The 16,457-nt window shown below is 32.2% G+C and overlaps 7 protein-coding genes across 7 annotated transcripts; 5 read left to right on the top strand and 2 right to left on the bottom strand.

The window, feature by feature from the left end:
- Positions 1-316: 316 nt before the first annotated feature.
- LOC112906638 (CWF19-like protein 2) lies at positions 317-1,754 on the bottom strand. Its single transcript, XM_025981149.1, has 2 exons — positions 1,544-1,754; positions 317-1,489 (listed from the first exon to the last, which is right to left on the bottom strand). The coding sequence occupies exons 1-2, from the start codon at positions 1,544-1,546 to the stop codon at positions 317-319; spliced, it is 1,176 nt and encodes a 391-aa protein (XP_025836934.1). The 5' UTR covers positions 1,547-1,754.
- A 210-nt stretch (positions 1,755-1,964) lies between these two features.
- LOC112906618 (alpha- and gamma-adaptin-binding protein p34-like) lies at positions 1,965-2,953 on the top strand. Its single transcript, XM_025981071.1, has 2 exons — positions 1,965-2,120; positions 2,178-2,953. Exons 1-2 carry the CDS (start codon positions 2,105-2,107, stop codon positions 2,894-2,896), a joined length of 735 nt encoding a protein of 244 aa, XP_025836856.1. The 5' UTR covers positions 1,965-2,104; the 3' UTR covers positions 2,897-2,953.
- A 297-nt stretch (positions 2,954-3,250) lies between these two features.
- LOC108732919 (Golgi resident protein GCP60-like) lies at positions 3,251-4,529 on the top strand. Its single transcript, XM_025981069.1, has 4 exons — positions 3,251-3,435; positions 3,497-3,785; positions 3,839-4,017; positions 4,107-4,529. The coding sequence occupies exons 1-4, from the start codon at positions 3,267-3,269 to the stop codon at positions 4,511-4,513; spliced, it is 1,044 nt and encodes a 347-aa protein (XP_025836854.1). The 5' UTR covers positions 3,251-3,266; the 3' UTR covers positions 4,514-4,529.
- Positions 4,530-8,746: 4,217 nt separating this feature from the next.
- LOC108734526 (26S proteasome non-ATPase regulatory subunit 8) lies at positions 8,747-10,380 on the top strand. Its single transcript, XM_018466131.2, has 4 exons — positions 8,747-9,454; positions 9,514-9,882; positions 9,954-10,139; positions 10,195-10,380. Exons 1-4 carry the CDS (start codon positions 9,338-9,340, stop codon positions 10,327-10,329), a joined length of 807 nt encoding a protein of 268 aa, XP_018321633.1. The 5' UTR covers positions 8,747-9,337; the 3' UTR covers positions 10,330-10,380.
- A 77-nt stretch (positions 10,381-10,457) lies between these two features.
- LOC108734513 (CWF19-like protein 2 homolog) lies at positions 10,458-12,848 on the bottom strand. The gene is made up of 2 exons (XM_018466103.2): positions 12,640-12,848; positions 10,458-12,585 (listed from the first exon to the last, which is right to left on the bottom strand). Exons 1-2 carry the CDS (start codon positions 12,640-12,642, stop codon positions 10,909-10,911), a joined length of 1,680 nt encoding a protein of 559 aa, XP_018321605.1. The 5' UTR covers positions 12,643-12,848; the 3' UTR covers positions 10,458-10,908.
- Positions 12,849-13,060: 212 nt separating this feature from the next.
- On the top strand, positions 13,061-14,049 carry LOC108734520 (alpha- and gamma-adaptin-binding protein p34-like). Its single transcript, XM_018466118.2, has 2 exons — positions 13,061-13,216; positions 13,274-14,049. The coding sequence occupies exons 1-2, from the start codon at positions 13,201-13,203 to the stop codon at positions 13,990-13,992; spliced, it is 735 nt and encodes a 244-aa protein (XP_018321620.1). The 5' UTR covers positions 13,061-13,200; the 3' UTR covers positions 13,993-14,049.
- Positions 14,050-14,346: 297 nt separating this feature from the next.
- On the top strand, positions 14,347-16,451 carry LOC108732929 (Golgi resident protein GCP60-like). Its single transcript, XM_025981098.1, has 5 exons — positions 14,347-14,531; positions 14,593-14,881; positions 14,935-15,113; positions 15,203-15,604; positions 15,817-16,451. Exons 1-5 carry the CDS (start codon positions 14,363-14,365, stop codon positions 16,152-16,154), a joined length of 1,377 nt encoding a protein of 458 aa, XP_025836883.1. The 5' UTR covers positions 14,347-14,362; the 3' UTR covers positions 16,155-16,451.
- The last annotated feature ends 6 nt before the right edge of the window (positions 16,452-16,457 follow it).

Below are 16,457 nucleotides of genomic sequence, written 5' to 3'. Positions count from 1 at the left end.
AATCGCACTTCGTTTTACAATTAGCAATTTTTTAATTCACATTGCATCATACGGACACGCTTTCAAATGACAAAGTAAACAAAAATGTTTTTTGTAGTACCATGCGCTCCAACATAACAAATAGCAATGCTAGGTACAAACAAATTCCTAACATCAAATAGCGCATTCTATATTTAACATTTAATAGAATTTAGATTAAACATTAAGCTAATACGCTGCAGTCTTATATTGTAAAAACATTGTAGGTATTTAAGTACTTAAACTAGAATATTTTAAGTAATTATAGATAAATCTTACCTTTTAATACTACAATAACCTAAACAAACATCACAGAGCACTTCCTTAACAAAATTTCGAATNGTCCATCTGTAAGTGGTTCATGATGTGGAAGACAAAGATAAATCGTTTCTCCAAGTGAAACCATTAAATGCTTCTGCATATTTGCAGATTGTATGCATTTTGTGCAATTTTCTATAGTTTGTATAGTCTGTTCATGTTCCCTTATTGCCTTATCTCTATTTCTTTTATCAATTCTCTCATCTGATTTTTTTCTTCTAATGTTATCAGTAAATAGATCATCAAGATCATCATTTTTTCCAACTTGACCTGTGAGGCGTACAAAGTCTCTAGCTTCATCTTCAACTGAGTTGAATTTTTCATTTTCAAACATTTGTTTGAGGGAGTACTTATCATCATCTGGGAAATACCTTACCCTTTCTCTGTCTTTGTGAGTTTCAACTTTTTGTTTTTTATGAGAACTTCCTGAGTATTCCCCATATGTTGATTCCATCTTAAATGGGCGAGAAAAACCTTTAGAGTCGGTTTCTGTCAGTAGTATAGAATGATTTTCCATTGCAATTTTTTCTTTTGCTTTCCTTGCATCTTCAAGTTTTTGTCTAAGTTCATAAATTACAGGTATATTTCCCATTATTTCAGCTTTTACTAATTTAGCAGCAAGAGCATTCATTTCATTTTCACTTAAAAGTTTATTACTATCATCATTTGAATTGTGAGATGTATCTGCACTGTTAGTTGTATGGTCTGGAACAGTCTTTTTTCGCCAATTAGATGAACTTTGTGGTTGAACTCTACCAGAGTCTTTTTGTATGGGATGATTGCCAGGATTTTGAAAACTGTCACCATCATCAAGTGGCCTTTTAAATTTTATAGAAGGCATACCATCACCACCCCCCTTCCAATAAGGATTTAATTCCCTGACACTTTCGCAAGGATTATAAACAGATTTTTGTTTTTCAAGTTTTCTTTGCTCTTCACGATCTTGTCTCTTATCAGTACTGGAATAAGAATTAAAAGTGGTTGACAATGACATCCAACTTTCTCTTTCAAGAGCTTGTTCATCATTTTTAATTAGTTCTTTCTCTACCCATTCATCTTCAGAATTACTGGAAGAACTACTACTGTACTTTATTTCTTTCTTATGCTTCTTGCCCTTTTTATGTTTTTTACGTTTATGATCTTTATGTTTACCCTGAAGCATAAATCAATTTACATTATGAAATGAATATTTTTCATTCTTACTTACCATTATCAATTTTTAAAATACAGCAATTTAGAACTTAACTAGGAGTTGCAGCTTTAACTATTGATAATAAAATTTATTATACTATTTCTTCACCGATTTTACTCAAAAACAAATACAATACTAGTCAACGAACCAGCAGAACTGAACAGAACATAACCCCAACTGGATGGATGAAATTTGTTTCAGTTTTCTACAGTCCACAGATAATTTAATTTTCAAAAATTTTCCATTTCAGATCTTCAATTAGCGAAATGCTATTTATTTAATCACAAATAATTAAATAAATAATTTCCACTGTTCACAAATTTTATGATGTCAACGATATAAATCCATTTCATTCAGCAAAAATTCAGCAGATCAGCACGCAACCGATAATAGACATTTATTATCTATGGCATATCACGACATAACCTTAACCCTAGTTTACCATTAATTGTCAACATTGTCAAAAAATGTTTAAAATGAGCTATTATATGATAAAAATGTGCAATTAACAGGAAAATTAATTAACTGTTCCAATTTCATTTGATAACGTTTACATTGCACTGTAAATAGTTCAATATGGATTGCAGACCCGGTATTTTAATAGTTAGTTGCAGCAGAACAAAACCGAAATCAATTATGAAATTATTAGTAGGAAAGACAGCGGCAGTAGATGAAAGTGTTCCTGACAGAATTCATTGTATTTGGCATGTAGATACTAAATATTATACGGCTGATATCAATATTTTTGGAATAACCGAAAAGTTTTTAAGAACAGACGAATTCAATAACACCATTCATGCTGTCATTGTTCATATGGACAGTAATAAGGAGTGTGGACTTGAAGATTTAAAAAAATTGGAAGATTTGTTTAATGAATGTAATCCTGAAGTAAAATTATTGGTATGTAATTATATAACTGAAGAAAGTCAGGTTCCAAAAACTAAAGCATTAGGATGGTGTTTGAAAAATAGTTTTGAATTAATTGAATTGTATCCTAATAATAGTGAGTGCACAGATTTGGGTGGTGATATATTCAAAGAAAAAGTAGGTGTTGATAGAATTATAGAATCTCTGCAAACATACGTTTGGCCTAATTTAATTATGAAAAGTGAGAAGTTACAAGGCAGTTGTAATATAGCAAATGTAACAAAGCAAGAAGATTCTCCATCTGTATGTAATATAATTGGACCAGATGATATGGACGATTTTAGTGAACTATTTTCACACCTTCAGATGATGAAAGAAAGCATTAAAGGAATGCCAATGAATCAACGTAAACAATGTGCAGAGCAAATGGTAACAGCATTTTGGAAAGCAATTGGTGGTGAAGATGACGAATTAGAAGAATTAGATCAAGTAATTAGTTAAATATTTTTTTGGTGTAAATATGATTATTTTTATTTCAATAAATAGATTATAATCTTTCAAGAGTTCTCATTGTGTTGTTTTGTTTTATAGAAGTATTGTAGCAAAAGAGATATAACAAATAATTCGAAATAAGCTAAATTAAACAAAATATTTTAATATATCTGCTATAAAATGAGGTGTAATATTTAATAATAATTATGGATAATGGATAAGTGGATCACTTAGTTATAAACCATAGGCAATACATTAGACCTTATCTATGGGCCAGACAGTACCATGATGGTACCATGGACAATAGATGTCACGCACTGTACCTTGTCTATGGGCCAAAGCCTTTGTATATCTATTATCTATGGACTGTACCACAAAAATGGCTGCTGTAGGTGACAACACCTCATCAGTCGCAGAAAAGTTTAAACATTTATCTATCGAAAACAAAACGGGCTTTGGAGCTGCTGAAAATGATCAAATAAATATCTTATCAAACAATAGTTTACCTTTGCAAGAAGTATATAAACTTGCATTAAACTTTTATAAAGGTATGCACTTTACCGGTTCTGTAGGTTAAGTAATAGTAAATAACATTATTGTTCGTTTCAGAAAAAGAAGGTAAAGCTGTTCATTTAAGTTATGAAGATAAATTGCAGTTAGTTGCCTTTTCGCAACAAGTTTCACACGGTCCTTTATCAGAAGCAGTATCAAAGTTACCCCCTTTAGGAGCCTTAGACGTTGTGGGTCGTGACAGACGATTAGCGTGGCAAAAATTAGGAAATTTAGATGCAGACCAAGCAAGAAGAGGTTTTGTCGAACTACTTTATAGGCGTTGTCCTTTATTCAATGCTTATACGGAAGCTCATAGATGTGAAAAAGAAGAACAAGAAAGACTAATGTAAGTTATAATGTGGTTTACATTTTCATACATATATTTTATGTTTTTTGCAGAGAAGAAGAGAGAAAACGTAGGTTATTGGAAGAAGAAGAAAGAAAAAAACTAGAAGCTGAAGAAAAATTGAAACGAGAACAGTTAGAAAAAGAAGAATTAATTAAACAGCAAATAAAACAAGCTCTTAATCAGCAAACTTATGAACAATTTAGGAATTATGCTGAGCAACAATTTCCAGGTAAGGTGTTTTACGTGTGAATAATTTTTATGTTGAGTGCCTCCAGCATTACTTTAATTTCATCAAAAATTGTTATTATTACTTTTCAGGGGATCCTGAGAAACAGGGCACGCTAATTAAACAATTACAAGAGCAGCATTACATTCAGTATATGCAGCAATTGCAGGCAGTTCATAGGGATGAAGAAATAATACTAAAGGGGACAGATAATGAGGTGAATGCAAATGAGGAGAAAACTCAGACAACAGAACAATCTTCTGATGATCTAAATAATGGTTCTCCTCCTGCACTCTCATCTCTTTCTGAAACACTTGTACCGGCGAATATGTGGACACGATCAGATATTCAGGCATTTAAACAGGCTGTGTCACAGGCTGAGGGTGATGGGGTAGTAAGAGTTGGTCATGGTGAGACTGTAACGGTTAGGGTGCCTACACACAAAGATGGATCAAGAATTTTTTGGGAATTTGCAACCGATCATTATGATATTGGTTAGTAAATTTTTTATTGTTTTATATAGAAGAAGAACCAAGCTTATCCAAAANCCCTCTTTCGATCCCCCACCTCCACCCGCTTGAAAATAATTCTTTTATTGAATTTTATTTGAATTATAGTGTATGAAAATTGTCAAAATAATCAACTTTCAACCCACATAACTTTTTATGAGGGTAAGACCGCCGCAAATTTTTTATGGGGTTTTACTCAGGTGACCACCCTCTTTCGAAACCCCTTACCCCCATCCCGAAGGGGCCATTATCTAACCTCCCTAATTTTTTATGGTACAGTGGTGGGGGAGACCTCCTCTTTCGATATCACCCACCCCCATTCCGAAGAGTCATCTAGAATTCGAGAATGTCCTATCATGCGCTATGTCAAATGCACGTATTTTAGTTACAAAGCGTTTTATTTTATTTAACTCTCTGGGGTACATTGGTACATAGTACACACTGAAGTGCAGAAAACTCGAAAATTAGACGGTACATGAGTACCTAAAACTATTCAGACAGTTTTTTATGCAGTTTTCAGCAGACAGATTAAGCGATAATTTAATTAAAGTAAAATAATCAAACTCTTATAATGATCGAGATTTCTCTAATCTGGTGAGTGTGTGGATCTGCGAATCAACTACGGCTACCAAACACTCGTTTAAAATGTGAGAATGTACAAAAATGTTTTTGCATATCTTTAAGATGATCTTCAGCTTATAATGTTCTCGAATGTTTATGGAATTTTCAAGGACCATTGTGTGTGAGTGGTGAAGATGACTTTTGACACTGTATTAGGGCATTCTATTATATTTTGACCAAGGTATTGTAAAAACTGTTCGAAATTTCCTAATACGCTTGAAATTATTACAGTTTAAAGAATGCTTTGGCCTGCAAGCCAACCACCGGTCACCAAACACCTGTTTAGCATGTAAGAATGTATCAGAATGTTCTGGAATGTATCCAGGGTGCTCCTAAGCTTATAATGTTCTCGAATGTTTGTGGAATTTTCAAGGACCATAGTGTGTGAGTGGTGAAGATGACTTCTGACACTGTATTAGGACATTCTATTATATTTTGATTATGGTATTCTAAAAAATGTCCGAAATCTCCTATTATGTTTGAAATTTTTCTAGTCTTGTGAATGTGTGGGCCTGCGAGTGGACTACTGGTCAACAATACACCCTTCCTGAGTAAGTGAGAGAGTACTAAAATGTTTTTGAATGTTTCTAAGATGGTCCTCAGGTGTAATGTTCTCGAATGTCCGAGAGAAGCATTATTTGTGGATTTTAAGGGTTGTGTGTTTTGAAAAAGTATGACGCAGTATAGCGAAATGCGTACAAATACTTTCAGAGATCTTTTTATATAACTAATAACGTAATATAGGTCGAGTAAATGCAATTTAAAACCTTTAAGGGGTGTTACGCTTTGTTCAAAAGATTTGACAGCTCAGCCAGTTTAGGACAGTTTTCAGATATGCAGAAGCTTTCAAATATACGTACGTGGTTGATAAAACATATTCCACACGTCCATCAAACGCATTTTCGTTCGTCCGACATAAAAAGAAAAATACTGACAAAAAAATCTGTAATTTCTACTTTTGATTAACGTTTTTATGGGTATATTGGACGTATCCCATTTCAATTACAGGCTAATCTTTTCCTGTAAACATTTCTATTTAATAAGGGACTGCAGCAACACGATTTTCATCAGTACCTGAACAGCGATATTGATTATTATTATTGGCTAGTATTCTTATTAATTGTATAGCAGACGGTATTCTGCTTTAATCAATATCTTCAGCCCCAGACACTTAATAATATGGCACTTTAATTATAAAGGACTAAATTGGTCAGTAATCAATAATCTTTTTTCTACCTCTAGACAAGCAAACATTTCTAAATGAATCTTTTATAATCTATACCAACAAAGATTGTAATTATAGACTACTTGTAAATTCTGCATCTATAAGAAAGAAAAAAAACTAAGGCAAATCCTATTAAACCTTCACAATTAATTCATTAAAAATAAATATCATCAGCAAATTTCTTAAAGAAATCCTTGGAGCACACATTGCTCTAGAAACTTAACAACGGATCGTAAAACTGATNTTTTATTGGATTAAGTTTTGTTGAGATTAATTTTTAATTTTTTTGAATGAAAAAATACGAAACCTGTTAGAAAAGAATTTGAATTTTATGTTAAATCTACTTAGCATTCAGGTATTAGACAGAAAAGCATTTATAAACATAATATATTCGGTTACTAAATATAGAAAACCTGTTCTTCAATACATTGTACAATGTATATGAAGATTTGTGATATATTCAGCATAAAAATACTGATGTGAATAAACACATGCAAGCGGAATCGTGCAAACTTCTCTCGGTAATTTTCCACTTCAATGGGTGGGACATCGACATTGCTATTACGTAAGTTGCTGATTGTGAACAGTACCTACTGTTCCTTACTTTCAATTATTATAAAATCAATAATGAATAAGTGCAACTTCAATTACTTTTAATTAAACAATATTGAATCCCTGGTGGAACGTATTGTATTTTTTTATCTGTAAAGGTAGCTAGGTATCCACATCCAGAAGAATGTTTCTTCTTCTCTTACCTGCCATTTAATCATATCTTACACTTTTGGATAATTACTAAAGGATTGATAAGTAAGGCAGGACTTTTATAATTAAAAATCATGTTAATAACAATAATTCGTAAACTTTATTATGAAAGAATTTTATACAAACTCTTTTACAGTCTGTCACAAATATATTTCAATAAATATGTATAACATATATTTATAGATAGTTTCGTTAAACATAGAACACATTTATCATAAAACGGCGTTGTGGTATTACAGGAACCTTTATCAAACAATTAAGAGTGTCGACTGTATTGTTATATACTGTGCTTACAAATATCCTGGGTTAAATCCCTTCGTTGTTACTTTTCATCATCGACACATTACAATACATGATGGGATTTTATAAGTATATATACAAATCTAAATAAGTGTTAGGCATTTAATAAAATTTAGACAGATAACTAACAGGTAGGTACCATCATTTCATTTAAGTAACAATAATACAACATTTTCTTTATCTAGCGTTTTTGATCAAACTGGAATGTTGTATATTTGGTTAAACACAGTATAGGTGAAAGTTTACAAAAAATCAAAAGCCCAATTACCTACCACCTCTTTTACATCAAAATTTGTAACAATAAAAATGTTAACACTAAACATTAAAGCAGAATTTTGCTATATTGAATATAAAAAGATGTTAATGGTTCATTTAAAGTTAGGAATTTGCCTCATTTTTGGCAGATAACTAACAAAATCGTTAATATGTGTAATCACTAAATCAAATCACAATCGCACTTCGTTTTACAATTAGCAATTTTTTAATTCACATTGCATCATACGGACACGCTTTCAAATGACAAAGTAAACAAAAATGTTTTTTGTAGTACCATGCGCTCCAACATAACAAATAGCAATGCTAGGTACAAACAAATTCCTAACATCAAATAGCGCATTCTATATTTAACATTTAATAGAATTTAGATTAAACATTAAGCTAATACGCTGCAGTCTTATATTGTAAAAACATTGTAGGTATTTAAGTACTTAAACTAGAATATTTTAAGTAATTATAGATAAATCTTACCTTTTAATACTACAATAACCTAAACAAACATCACAGAGCACTTCCTTAACAAAATTTCGAATCCATAATGATAAGGGTTTTTATTAAGAATAAAACCGAATAAATATTATACACAAATTCACTAAGACTTTCGACTCTTAGAATTAGTGTTTTTCTTCTCTTCTCATGTGGTGTGTGTTGATTCTGTGTCTTTGATCCTAAAGGATTTCTTCAGTTTGTCCAATAGCCGGTTATGGAATTTGTTTAGGCTGTTTTGAGAGCCGGTTTTCGGTGGCGAAGATCCAGCACTTTTACACGGGCTTTGCAGGCTACTGTGGGACGTTCTAGAACTATTCCTCGAGAACTGTCGGGACATGTTGTTTGGCATACTTCTATGGCCCGGTGAACCCGCTATAAAATCGGATCCTGGTGATGTTGACAAACTAGGACCTTCTGAGCGACATTCAGACACCTTCCTAGACCTGCATGACTGAGTGTTGGAACACTCGGATAACTTCCGTGACCTAGGATTGCACTTGTAAATATCCCAGTCGTTCTTTACAACAGGCATCATAAAAGCCATTTTCGGTAATTCTGTGTAACTTTTTAATTACTTTATTTATCTACTTCACGTTCGGAAGTAGCTTGAAAATATAACGAGAAGTATCGGTCAGTAACTGACAAAACACTTGCACTACTCAGCAGCACAACTTCTAATAACAGCAACAAGGACTACCGTAATGTTTATATCTACGCTGCGACATGCACGAACGTGCACGTAGTAGTTGTACACAATTGGTTCCTTTTATGGAGGGGAGAACTAAAAATACACACCCATTATGTTTGAAACGTAGAACAGAAAATCGATTTTACAGACTGTATACTGTAATGCTATCTCCTAATGCCTTGCAAAATGTCACCACCATTTAATGTAATTATCCATGTAGTTTACTGCATTTACCTAGTTTGGATGGCACTAGTTTCCTTTTCGTGATAAAAAACTTAAAATGGTCGTAAACTTTCATAAAAGTAGCATCCATCACAATTTATCTATGATTTTCATCTGATACTATCTATGGTAATCAAATAGAAAATCAAAACTTCAAATCTATAGACAAGTTCAAAACACCAGTTGTTGAAAGTTGTTTTCGTGCTATTGTGAGTAAAATAATTAGTTAATATGTCGAATATTTCGAAAGTTAGTGAAATAACTACTTTATACAAACAACTGAAAAGCGAATGGGGTCACACAAATCCTAATTTGAGTAAATGTGAACAACTTTTAGCAGACTTGAAGGTAACCCTTTGATACTCTTTATTTTGAGGTTAAATGAATTTGCATTTTTTTTGTTTTAGATACTGCTGACCACGACAATATTTCTTCCAACTTCACATAGTTTGGCTTCTCAGCAGGAATTACTTCTTGCTAGAGATATTTTAGAAATTGGAGCTCAGTGGAGTATTGCAGCTAATGATATACCTGCCTTTGAGAGATACATGGCACAATTGAAATGTTACTATTTTGATTACAAGAATCAATTGCCAGAGTCTGCTTTCAAATACCAACTTCTAGGGTTAAACTTATTGTTTCTGCTTTCACAAAACCGAGTAGCAGAGTTTCATACTGAATTGGAACTACTTCCTGCTGATCAATTACAAAATAATGTTTATATCAGACATCCATTGTCAATTGAACAGTATTTGATGGAAGGAAGTTATAATAAGGTATATTTTAACTTGTTTAATTACCAGGGTAACTTCAAATGTATGTATTAACTAAATTTTTTTGTTTTCAGATATTTTTAGCCAAAGGAAATGTTCCTGCCAAAAATTATAACTTCTTTATGGACATTTTACTTGACACAATCAGAGGAGAAATTGCTTCATGTTTGGAAAGTGCATTTGAAAAGATTTCATTGAAGGATGCGACTCGAATGCTGTATCTACCTAATGAAGTGGCAACAAAAGAACTGGCATCTAAAGTAAGTCATTTACTCTTTTGTAAAATGCTTGGTAATTATATTTCTACTTATTTAGAAAAAATGGAAATTGGAAAAGGATAACTTTTATCACTTTGTACCAGAAGTTACAAAAATTAATGAACCACTACCTGCCCGAGAATTTGCTGAGCAAGCCATTTCCTATGCTAGAGAACTTGAAATGATTGTCTAAATTTTACTTTTGCTAACTTATTTTAAAATATTATAGCGATTTACTTGTATATGATTTTTTTTAAATTTATGAGTAATTTAACTTACCTAGAAATTGAAATACAGAAAAAGGTTAAATAAGAGGCCTAATTGAAATAATACATTTTTATTTTCATAAAAATTTAATTTTTATAAAACAAAATTATACTAACAATAAGTGGAGGAATCATTTTGTTGGGAGTACAAATTACATTCCAAAACATTTAGTGATTTTACAGCATTTCATAATTTTAAAAGTATTAAAAGTTAAATAAAATATTTAATTTTAAATTTATGGGGAAGTTTTGTACATTCAATTAATTTATCTTGATATCAGATTGTTGCTGTTTTTATGTTAAGCCAGAATGTAATAAACTTCTGGTTTAAACAACTTGCCCTGAGAGAAAATTATTTTCTATTTTTCAACATTTATTTAGGACACATTTATCCTGAAAATTAAGGGTTAAATATGTTGCGGGGCTCGATTTTTGATCGCCTCATGCGCTTCGCTAGGAAATTCTGAAAAATGTGGACAGTGTTAATAAAAAAAGTGTATTTTTTTTTATCCAGTTGCACATTCATATTTATTCCACTCTTGTGAAAATTTTAAAACACGATCTTTTTGTTCTGTAAAGCTTTGTTTTTTTGGTTTCTTCCATTTACTGTGATGCAAGTCCAACATTCCACCTATTATTTCTTGTCCAAAATTGACAGGGAATAGCCTCTGATCTTCAATTACATGAGCAAATCCTTCTTGCATCCCAAAGGAGACACTAAAATACGGTAACCCTTTTGGAATAGCTTTTCTCACATCTCTTCCAGCTAATGACACTAATTTCTTATTGGAAGACCATTCGGTTTCAGATTCATCAATTGCCTTTCTGAAATATATGGGTGCTAGATCTCCCTGTTCTTTTGGGAGGGGTACACACTGAATAGACATATGTGGATGTCTACTTAGAAACATTGCTGTTTCAATAAAAATGACATCTTCATTTCTGTTAGCAAACATTTGGACTAGTGCTCTTCTATAATTTAGCAGTTCACTCCATTCATTTTCTTCTAAGTTAGTACAACAAGAGACATGCCGAGTTGGAATGATCATACAATGTCCATCTGTAAGTGGTTCATGATGTGGAAGACAAAGATAAATCGTTTCTCCAAGTGAAACCATTAAATGCTTCTGCATATTTGCAGATTGTATGCATTTTGTGCAATTTTCTATAGTTTGTATAGTCTGTTCATGTTCCCTTATTGCCTTATCTCTATTTCTTTTATCAATTCTCTCATCTGATTTTTTTCTTCTAATGTTATCAGTAAATAGATCATCAAGATCATCATTTTTTCCAACTTGACCTGTGAGGCGTACAAAGTCTCTAGCTTCATCTTCAACTGAGTTGAATTTTTCATTTTCAAACATTTGTTTGAGGGAGTACTTATCATCATCTGGGAAATACCTTACCCTTTCTCTGTCTTTGTGAGTTTCAACTTTTTGTTTTTTATGAGAACTTCCTGAGTATTCCCCATATGTTGATTCCATCTTAAATGGGCGAGAAAAACCTTTAGAGTCGGTTTCTGTCAGTAGTATAGAATGATTTTCCATTGCAATTTTTTCTTTTGCTTTCCTTGCATCTTCAAGTTTTTGTCTAAGTTCATAAATTACAGGTATATTTCCCATTATTTCAGCTTTTACTAATTTAGCAGCAAGAGCATTCATTTCATTTTCACTTAAAAGTTTATTACTATCATCATTTGAATTGTGAGATGTATCTGCACTGTTAGTTGTATGGTCTGGAACAGTCTTTTTTCGCCAATTAGATGAACTTTGTGGTTGAACTCTACCAGAGTCTTTTTGTATGGGATGATTGCCAGGATTTTGAAAACTGTCACCATCATCAAGTGGCCTTTTAAATTTTATAGAAGGCATACCATCACCACCCCCCTTCCAATAAGGATTTAATTCCCTGACACTTTCGCAAGGATTATAAACAGATTTTTGTTTTTCAAGTTTTCTTTGCTCTTCACGATCTTGTCTCTTATCAGTACTGGAATAAGAATTAAAAGTGGTTGACAATGACATCCAACTTTCTCTTTCAAGAGCTTGTTCATCATTTTTAATTAGTTCTTTCTCTACCCATTCATCTTCAGAATTACTGGAAGAACTACTACTGTACTTTATTTCTTTCTTATGCTTCTTGCCCTTTTTATGTTTTTTACGTTTATGATCTTTATGTTTACCCTGAAGCATAAATCAATTTACATTATGAAATGAATATTTTTCATTCTTACTTACCATTATCAATTTTTAAAATACAGCAATTTAGAACTTAACTAGGAGTTGCAGCTTTAACTATTGATAATAAAATTTATTATACTATTTCTTCACCGATTTTACTCAAAAACAAATACAATACTAGTCAACGAACCAGCAGAACTGAACAGAACATAACCCCAACTGGATGGATGAAATTTGTTTCAGTTTTCTACAGTCCACAGATAATTTAATTTTCAAAAATTTTCCATTTCAGATCTTCAATTAGCGAAATGCTATTTATTTAATCACAAATAATTAAATAAATAATTTCCACTGTTCACAAATTTTATGATGTCAACGATATAAATCCATTTCATTCAGCAAAAATTCAGCAGATCAGCACGCAACCGATAATAGACATTTATTATCTATGGCATATCACGACATAACCTTAACCCTAGTTTACCATTAATTGTCAACATTGTCAAAAAATGTTTAAAATGAGCTATTATATGATAAAAATGTGCAATTAACAGGAAAATTAATTAACTGTTCCAATTTCATTTGATAACGTTTACATTGCACTGTAAATAGTTCAATATGGATTGCAGACCCGGTATTTTAATAGTTAGTTGCAGCAGAACAAAACCGAAATCAATTATGAAATTATTAGTAGGAAAGACAGCGGCAGTAGATGAAAGTGTTCCTGACAGAATTCATTGTATTTGGCATGTAGATACTAAATATTATACGGCTGATATCAATATTTTTGGAATAACCGAAAAGTTTTTAAGAACAGACGAATTCAATAACACCATTCATGCTGTCATTGTTCATATGGACAGTAATAAGGAGTGTGGACTTGAAGATTTAAAAAAATTGGAAGATTTGTTTAATGAATGTAATCCTGAAGTAAAATTATTGGTATGTAATTATATAACTGAAGAAAGTCAGGTTCCAAAAACTAAAGCATTAGGATGGTGTTTGAAAAATAGTTTTGAATTAATTGAATTGTATCCTAATAATAGTGAGTGCACAGATTTGGGTGGTGATATATTCAAAGAAAAAGTAGGTGTTGATAGAATTATAGAATCTCTGCAAACATACGTTTGGCCTAATTTAATTATGAAAAGTGAGAAGTTACAAGGCAGTTGTAATATAGCAAATGTAACAAAGCAAGAAGATTCTCCATCTGTATGTAATATAATTGGACCAGATGATATGGACGATTTTAGTGAACTATTTTCACACCTTCAGATGATGAAAGAAAGCATTAAAGGAATGCCAATGAATCAACGTAAACAATGTGCAGAGCAAATGGTAACAGCATTTTGGAAAGCAATTGGTGGTGAAGATGACGAATTAGAAGAATTAGATCAAGTAATTAGTTAAATATTTTTTTGGTGTAAATATGATTATTTTTATTTCAATAAATAGATTATAATCTTTCAAGAGTTCTCATTGTGTTGTTTTGTTTTATAGAAGTATTGTAGCAAAAGAGATATAACAAATAATTCGAAATAAGCTAAATTAAACAAAATATTTTAATATATCTGCTATAAAATGAGGTGTAATATTTAATAATAATTATGGATAATGGATAAGTGGATCACTTAGTTATAAACCATAGGCAATACATTAGACCTTATCTATGGGCCAGACAGTACCATGATGGTACCATGGACAATAGATGTCACGCACTGTACCTTGTCTATGGGCCAAAGCCTTTGTATATCTATTATCTATGGACTGTACCACAAAAATGGCTGCTGTAGGTGACAACACCTCATCAGTCGCAGAAAAGTTTAAACATTTATCTATCGAAAACAAAACGGGCTTTGGAGCTGCTGAAAATGATCAAATAAATATCTTATCAAACAATAGTTTACCTTTGCAAGAAGTATATAAACTTGCATTAAACTTTTATAAAGGTATGCACTTTACCGGTTCTGTAGGTTAAGTAATAGTAAATAACATTATTGTTCGTTTCAGAAAAAGAAGGTAAAGCTGTTCATTTAAGTTATGAAGATAAATTGCAGTTAGTTGCCTTTTCGCAACAAGTTTCACACGGTCCTTTATCAGAAGCAGTATCAAAGTTACCCCCTTTAGGAGCCTTAGACGTTGTGGGTCGTGACAGACGATTAGCGTGGCAAAAATTAGGAAATTTAGATGCAGACCAAGCAAGAAGAGGTTTTGTCGAACTACTTTATAGGCGTTGTCCTTTATTCAATGCTTATACGGAAGCTCATAGATGTGAAAAAGAAGAACAAGAAAGACTAATGTAAGTTATAATGTGGTTTACATTTTCATACATATATTTTATGTTTTTTGCAGAGAAGAAGAGAGAAAACGTAGGTTATTGGAAGAAGAAGAAAGAAAAAAACTAGAAGCTGAAGAAAAATTGAAACGAGAACAGTTAGAAAAAGAAGAATTAATTAAACAGCAAATAAAACAAGCTCTTAATCAGCAAACTTATGAACAATTTAGGAATTATGCTGAGCAACAATTTCCAGGTAAGGTGTTTTACGTGTGAATAATTTTTATGTTGAGTGCCTCCAGCATTACTTTAATTTCATCAAAAATTGTTATTATTACTTTTCAGGGGATCCTGAGAAACAGGGCACGCTAATTAAACAATTACAAGAGCAGCATTACATTCAGTATATGCAGCAATTGCAGGCAGTTCATAGGGATGAAGAAATAATACTAAAGGGGACAGATAATGAGGTGAATGCAAATGAGGAGAAAACTCAGACAACAGAACAATCTTCTGATGATCTAAATAATGGTTCTCCTCCTGCACTCTCATCTCTTTCTGAAACACTTGTACCGGCGAATATGTGGACACGATCAGATATTCAGGCATTTAAACAGGCTGTGTCACAGGCTGAGGGTGATGGGGTAGTAAGAGTTGGTCATGGTGAGACTGTAACGGTTAGGGTGCCTACACACAAAGATGGATCAAGAATTTTTTGGGAATTTGCAACCGATCATTATGATATTGGTTAGTAAATTTTTTATTGTTTTATATAGAAGAAGAACCAAGCTTATCCAAAATGCTTTTGCTAATAAATAACAAAACACTTGTATTTATACAAGAACGGCCGTTTGTTTTTGTAAGAAGAAAATGTTGCTTTATTAGTGTTCACTTAATTTATTTGTTTATTTAGTCAATTCTATACATCTTTTTAGATATATATTATCTATTTATAATAGGTTTTGGTGTATATTTCGAATTTGGCACTCCAACATCAAGCGAGGTATCGGTACATGTGTCAGAAAGCGATGATGAGGACGGCGAAGATCTAGATGATTTGGATGATGAAGATGGTTTAACAGCCCAAGATCTAGAAGCCGGTTCGTTGCCCATAAGTGCTTTAGCAAAGCCTCTTCTAACTGAAGTCGTCCCTGTGTATAGGAGGGATTGTCAAAATGAAGTTTATGCCGGATCTCATCAGTACCCCGCCGAAGGAGTCTATTTACTCAAGTTCGATAATTCGTATTCTCTCTGGAGATCGAAAACATTGTATTACAGGGTTTATTACAGTCAGTAAGGATTGTGAGTATTCCAGAAAGTATGTTCTGGTAAAGTCACAACATAAAATGACCAATGAATTTTTTTTCTATTGATACAATGGGATGTGCGTAGTGTACACAGAAATGTACATACAAAAAGAAGTTTATTGCTCTAATATATTTGTAGAATATTGAAAGTGCAATATGGGGGAATGTTAATGTTTCTTTTGTATATTTGTTTCATGTGTAGGGCATTAAATAACAGGAATATCATTTAGTAAAATAATATAAATTTTGCTTTTATATAAAATTTTCCGTTTAATGCTAGGAATGGTTCCTAT

The sequence above is a fragment of the Agrilus planipennis genome, unplaced genomic scaffold (assembly GCF_000699045.2).
Source record: "Agrilus planipennis isolate EAB-ADULT unplaced genomic scaffold, Apla_2.0 scaffold1, whole genome shotgun sequence".
Taxonomy (NCBI): Eukaryota; Metazoa; Arthropoda; class Insecta; order Coleoptera; family Buprestidae; genus Agrilus; species Agrilus planipennis.
The sequence above is the reverse complement of the archived record's forward strand: the minus strand, read 5'-3'. Positions and strand labels throughout refer to the sequence as shown.

Coding starts and splice junctions, on each gene's coding strand:
- LOC108732929 (XM_025981098.1), top strand. CDS start 14,363: ATGGCTGCTGTAGGTGACAACACCTCATCAGTCGCAGAAAAGTTTAAA. Junction 14,532..14,592: donor TGCATTAAACTTTTATAAAG/GTATGCACTTTA, acceptor TGTTCGTTTCAG/AAAAAGAAGGTAAAGCTGTT. Junction 15,114..15,202: donor TGCTGAGCAACAATTTCCAG/GTAAGGTGTTTT, acceptor ATTACTTTTCAG/GGGATCCTGAGAAACAGGGC.
- LOC108732919 (XM_025981069.1), top strand. CDS start 3,267: ATGGCTGCTGTAGGTGACAACACCTCATCAGTCGCAGAAAAGTTTAAA. Junction 3,436..3,496: donor TGCATTAAACTTTTATAAAG/GTATGCACTTTA, acceptor TGTTCGTTTCAG/AAAAAGAAGGTAAAGCTGTT. Junction 4,018..4,106: donor TGCTGAGCAACAATTTCCAG/GTAAGGTGTTTT, acceptor ATTACTTTTCAG/GGGATCCTGAGAAACAGGGC.
- LOC108734526 (XM_018466131.2), top strand. CDS start 9,338: ATGTCGAATATTTCGAAAGTTAGTGAAATAACTACTTTATACAAACAA. Junction 9,455..9,513: donor AACTTTTAGCAGACTTGAAG/GTAACCCTTTGA, acceptor TTTTTGTTTTAG/ATACTGCTGACCACGACAAT. Junction 9,883..9,953: donor TGGAAGGAAGTTATAATAAG/GTATATTTTAAC, acceptor TTTTGTTTTCAG/ATATTTTTAGCCAAAGGAAA.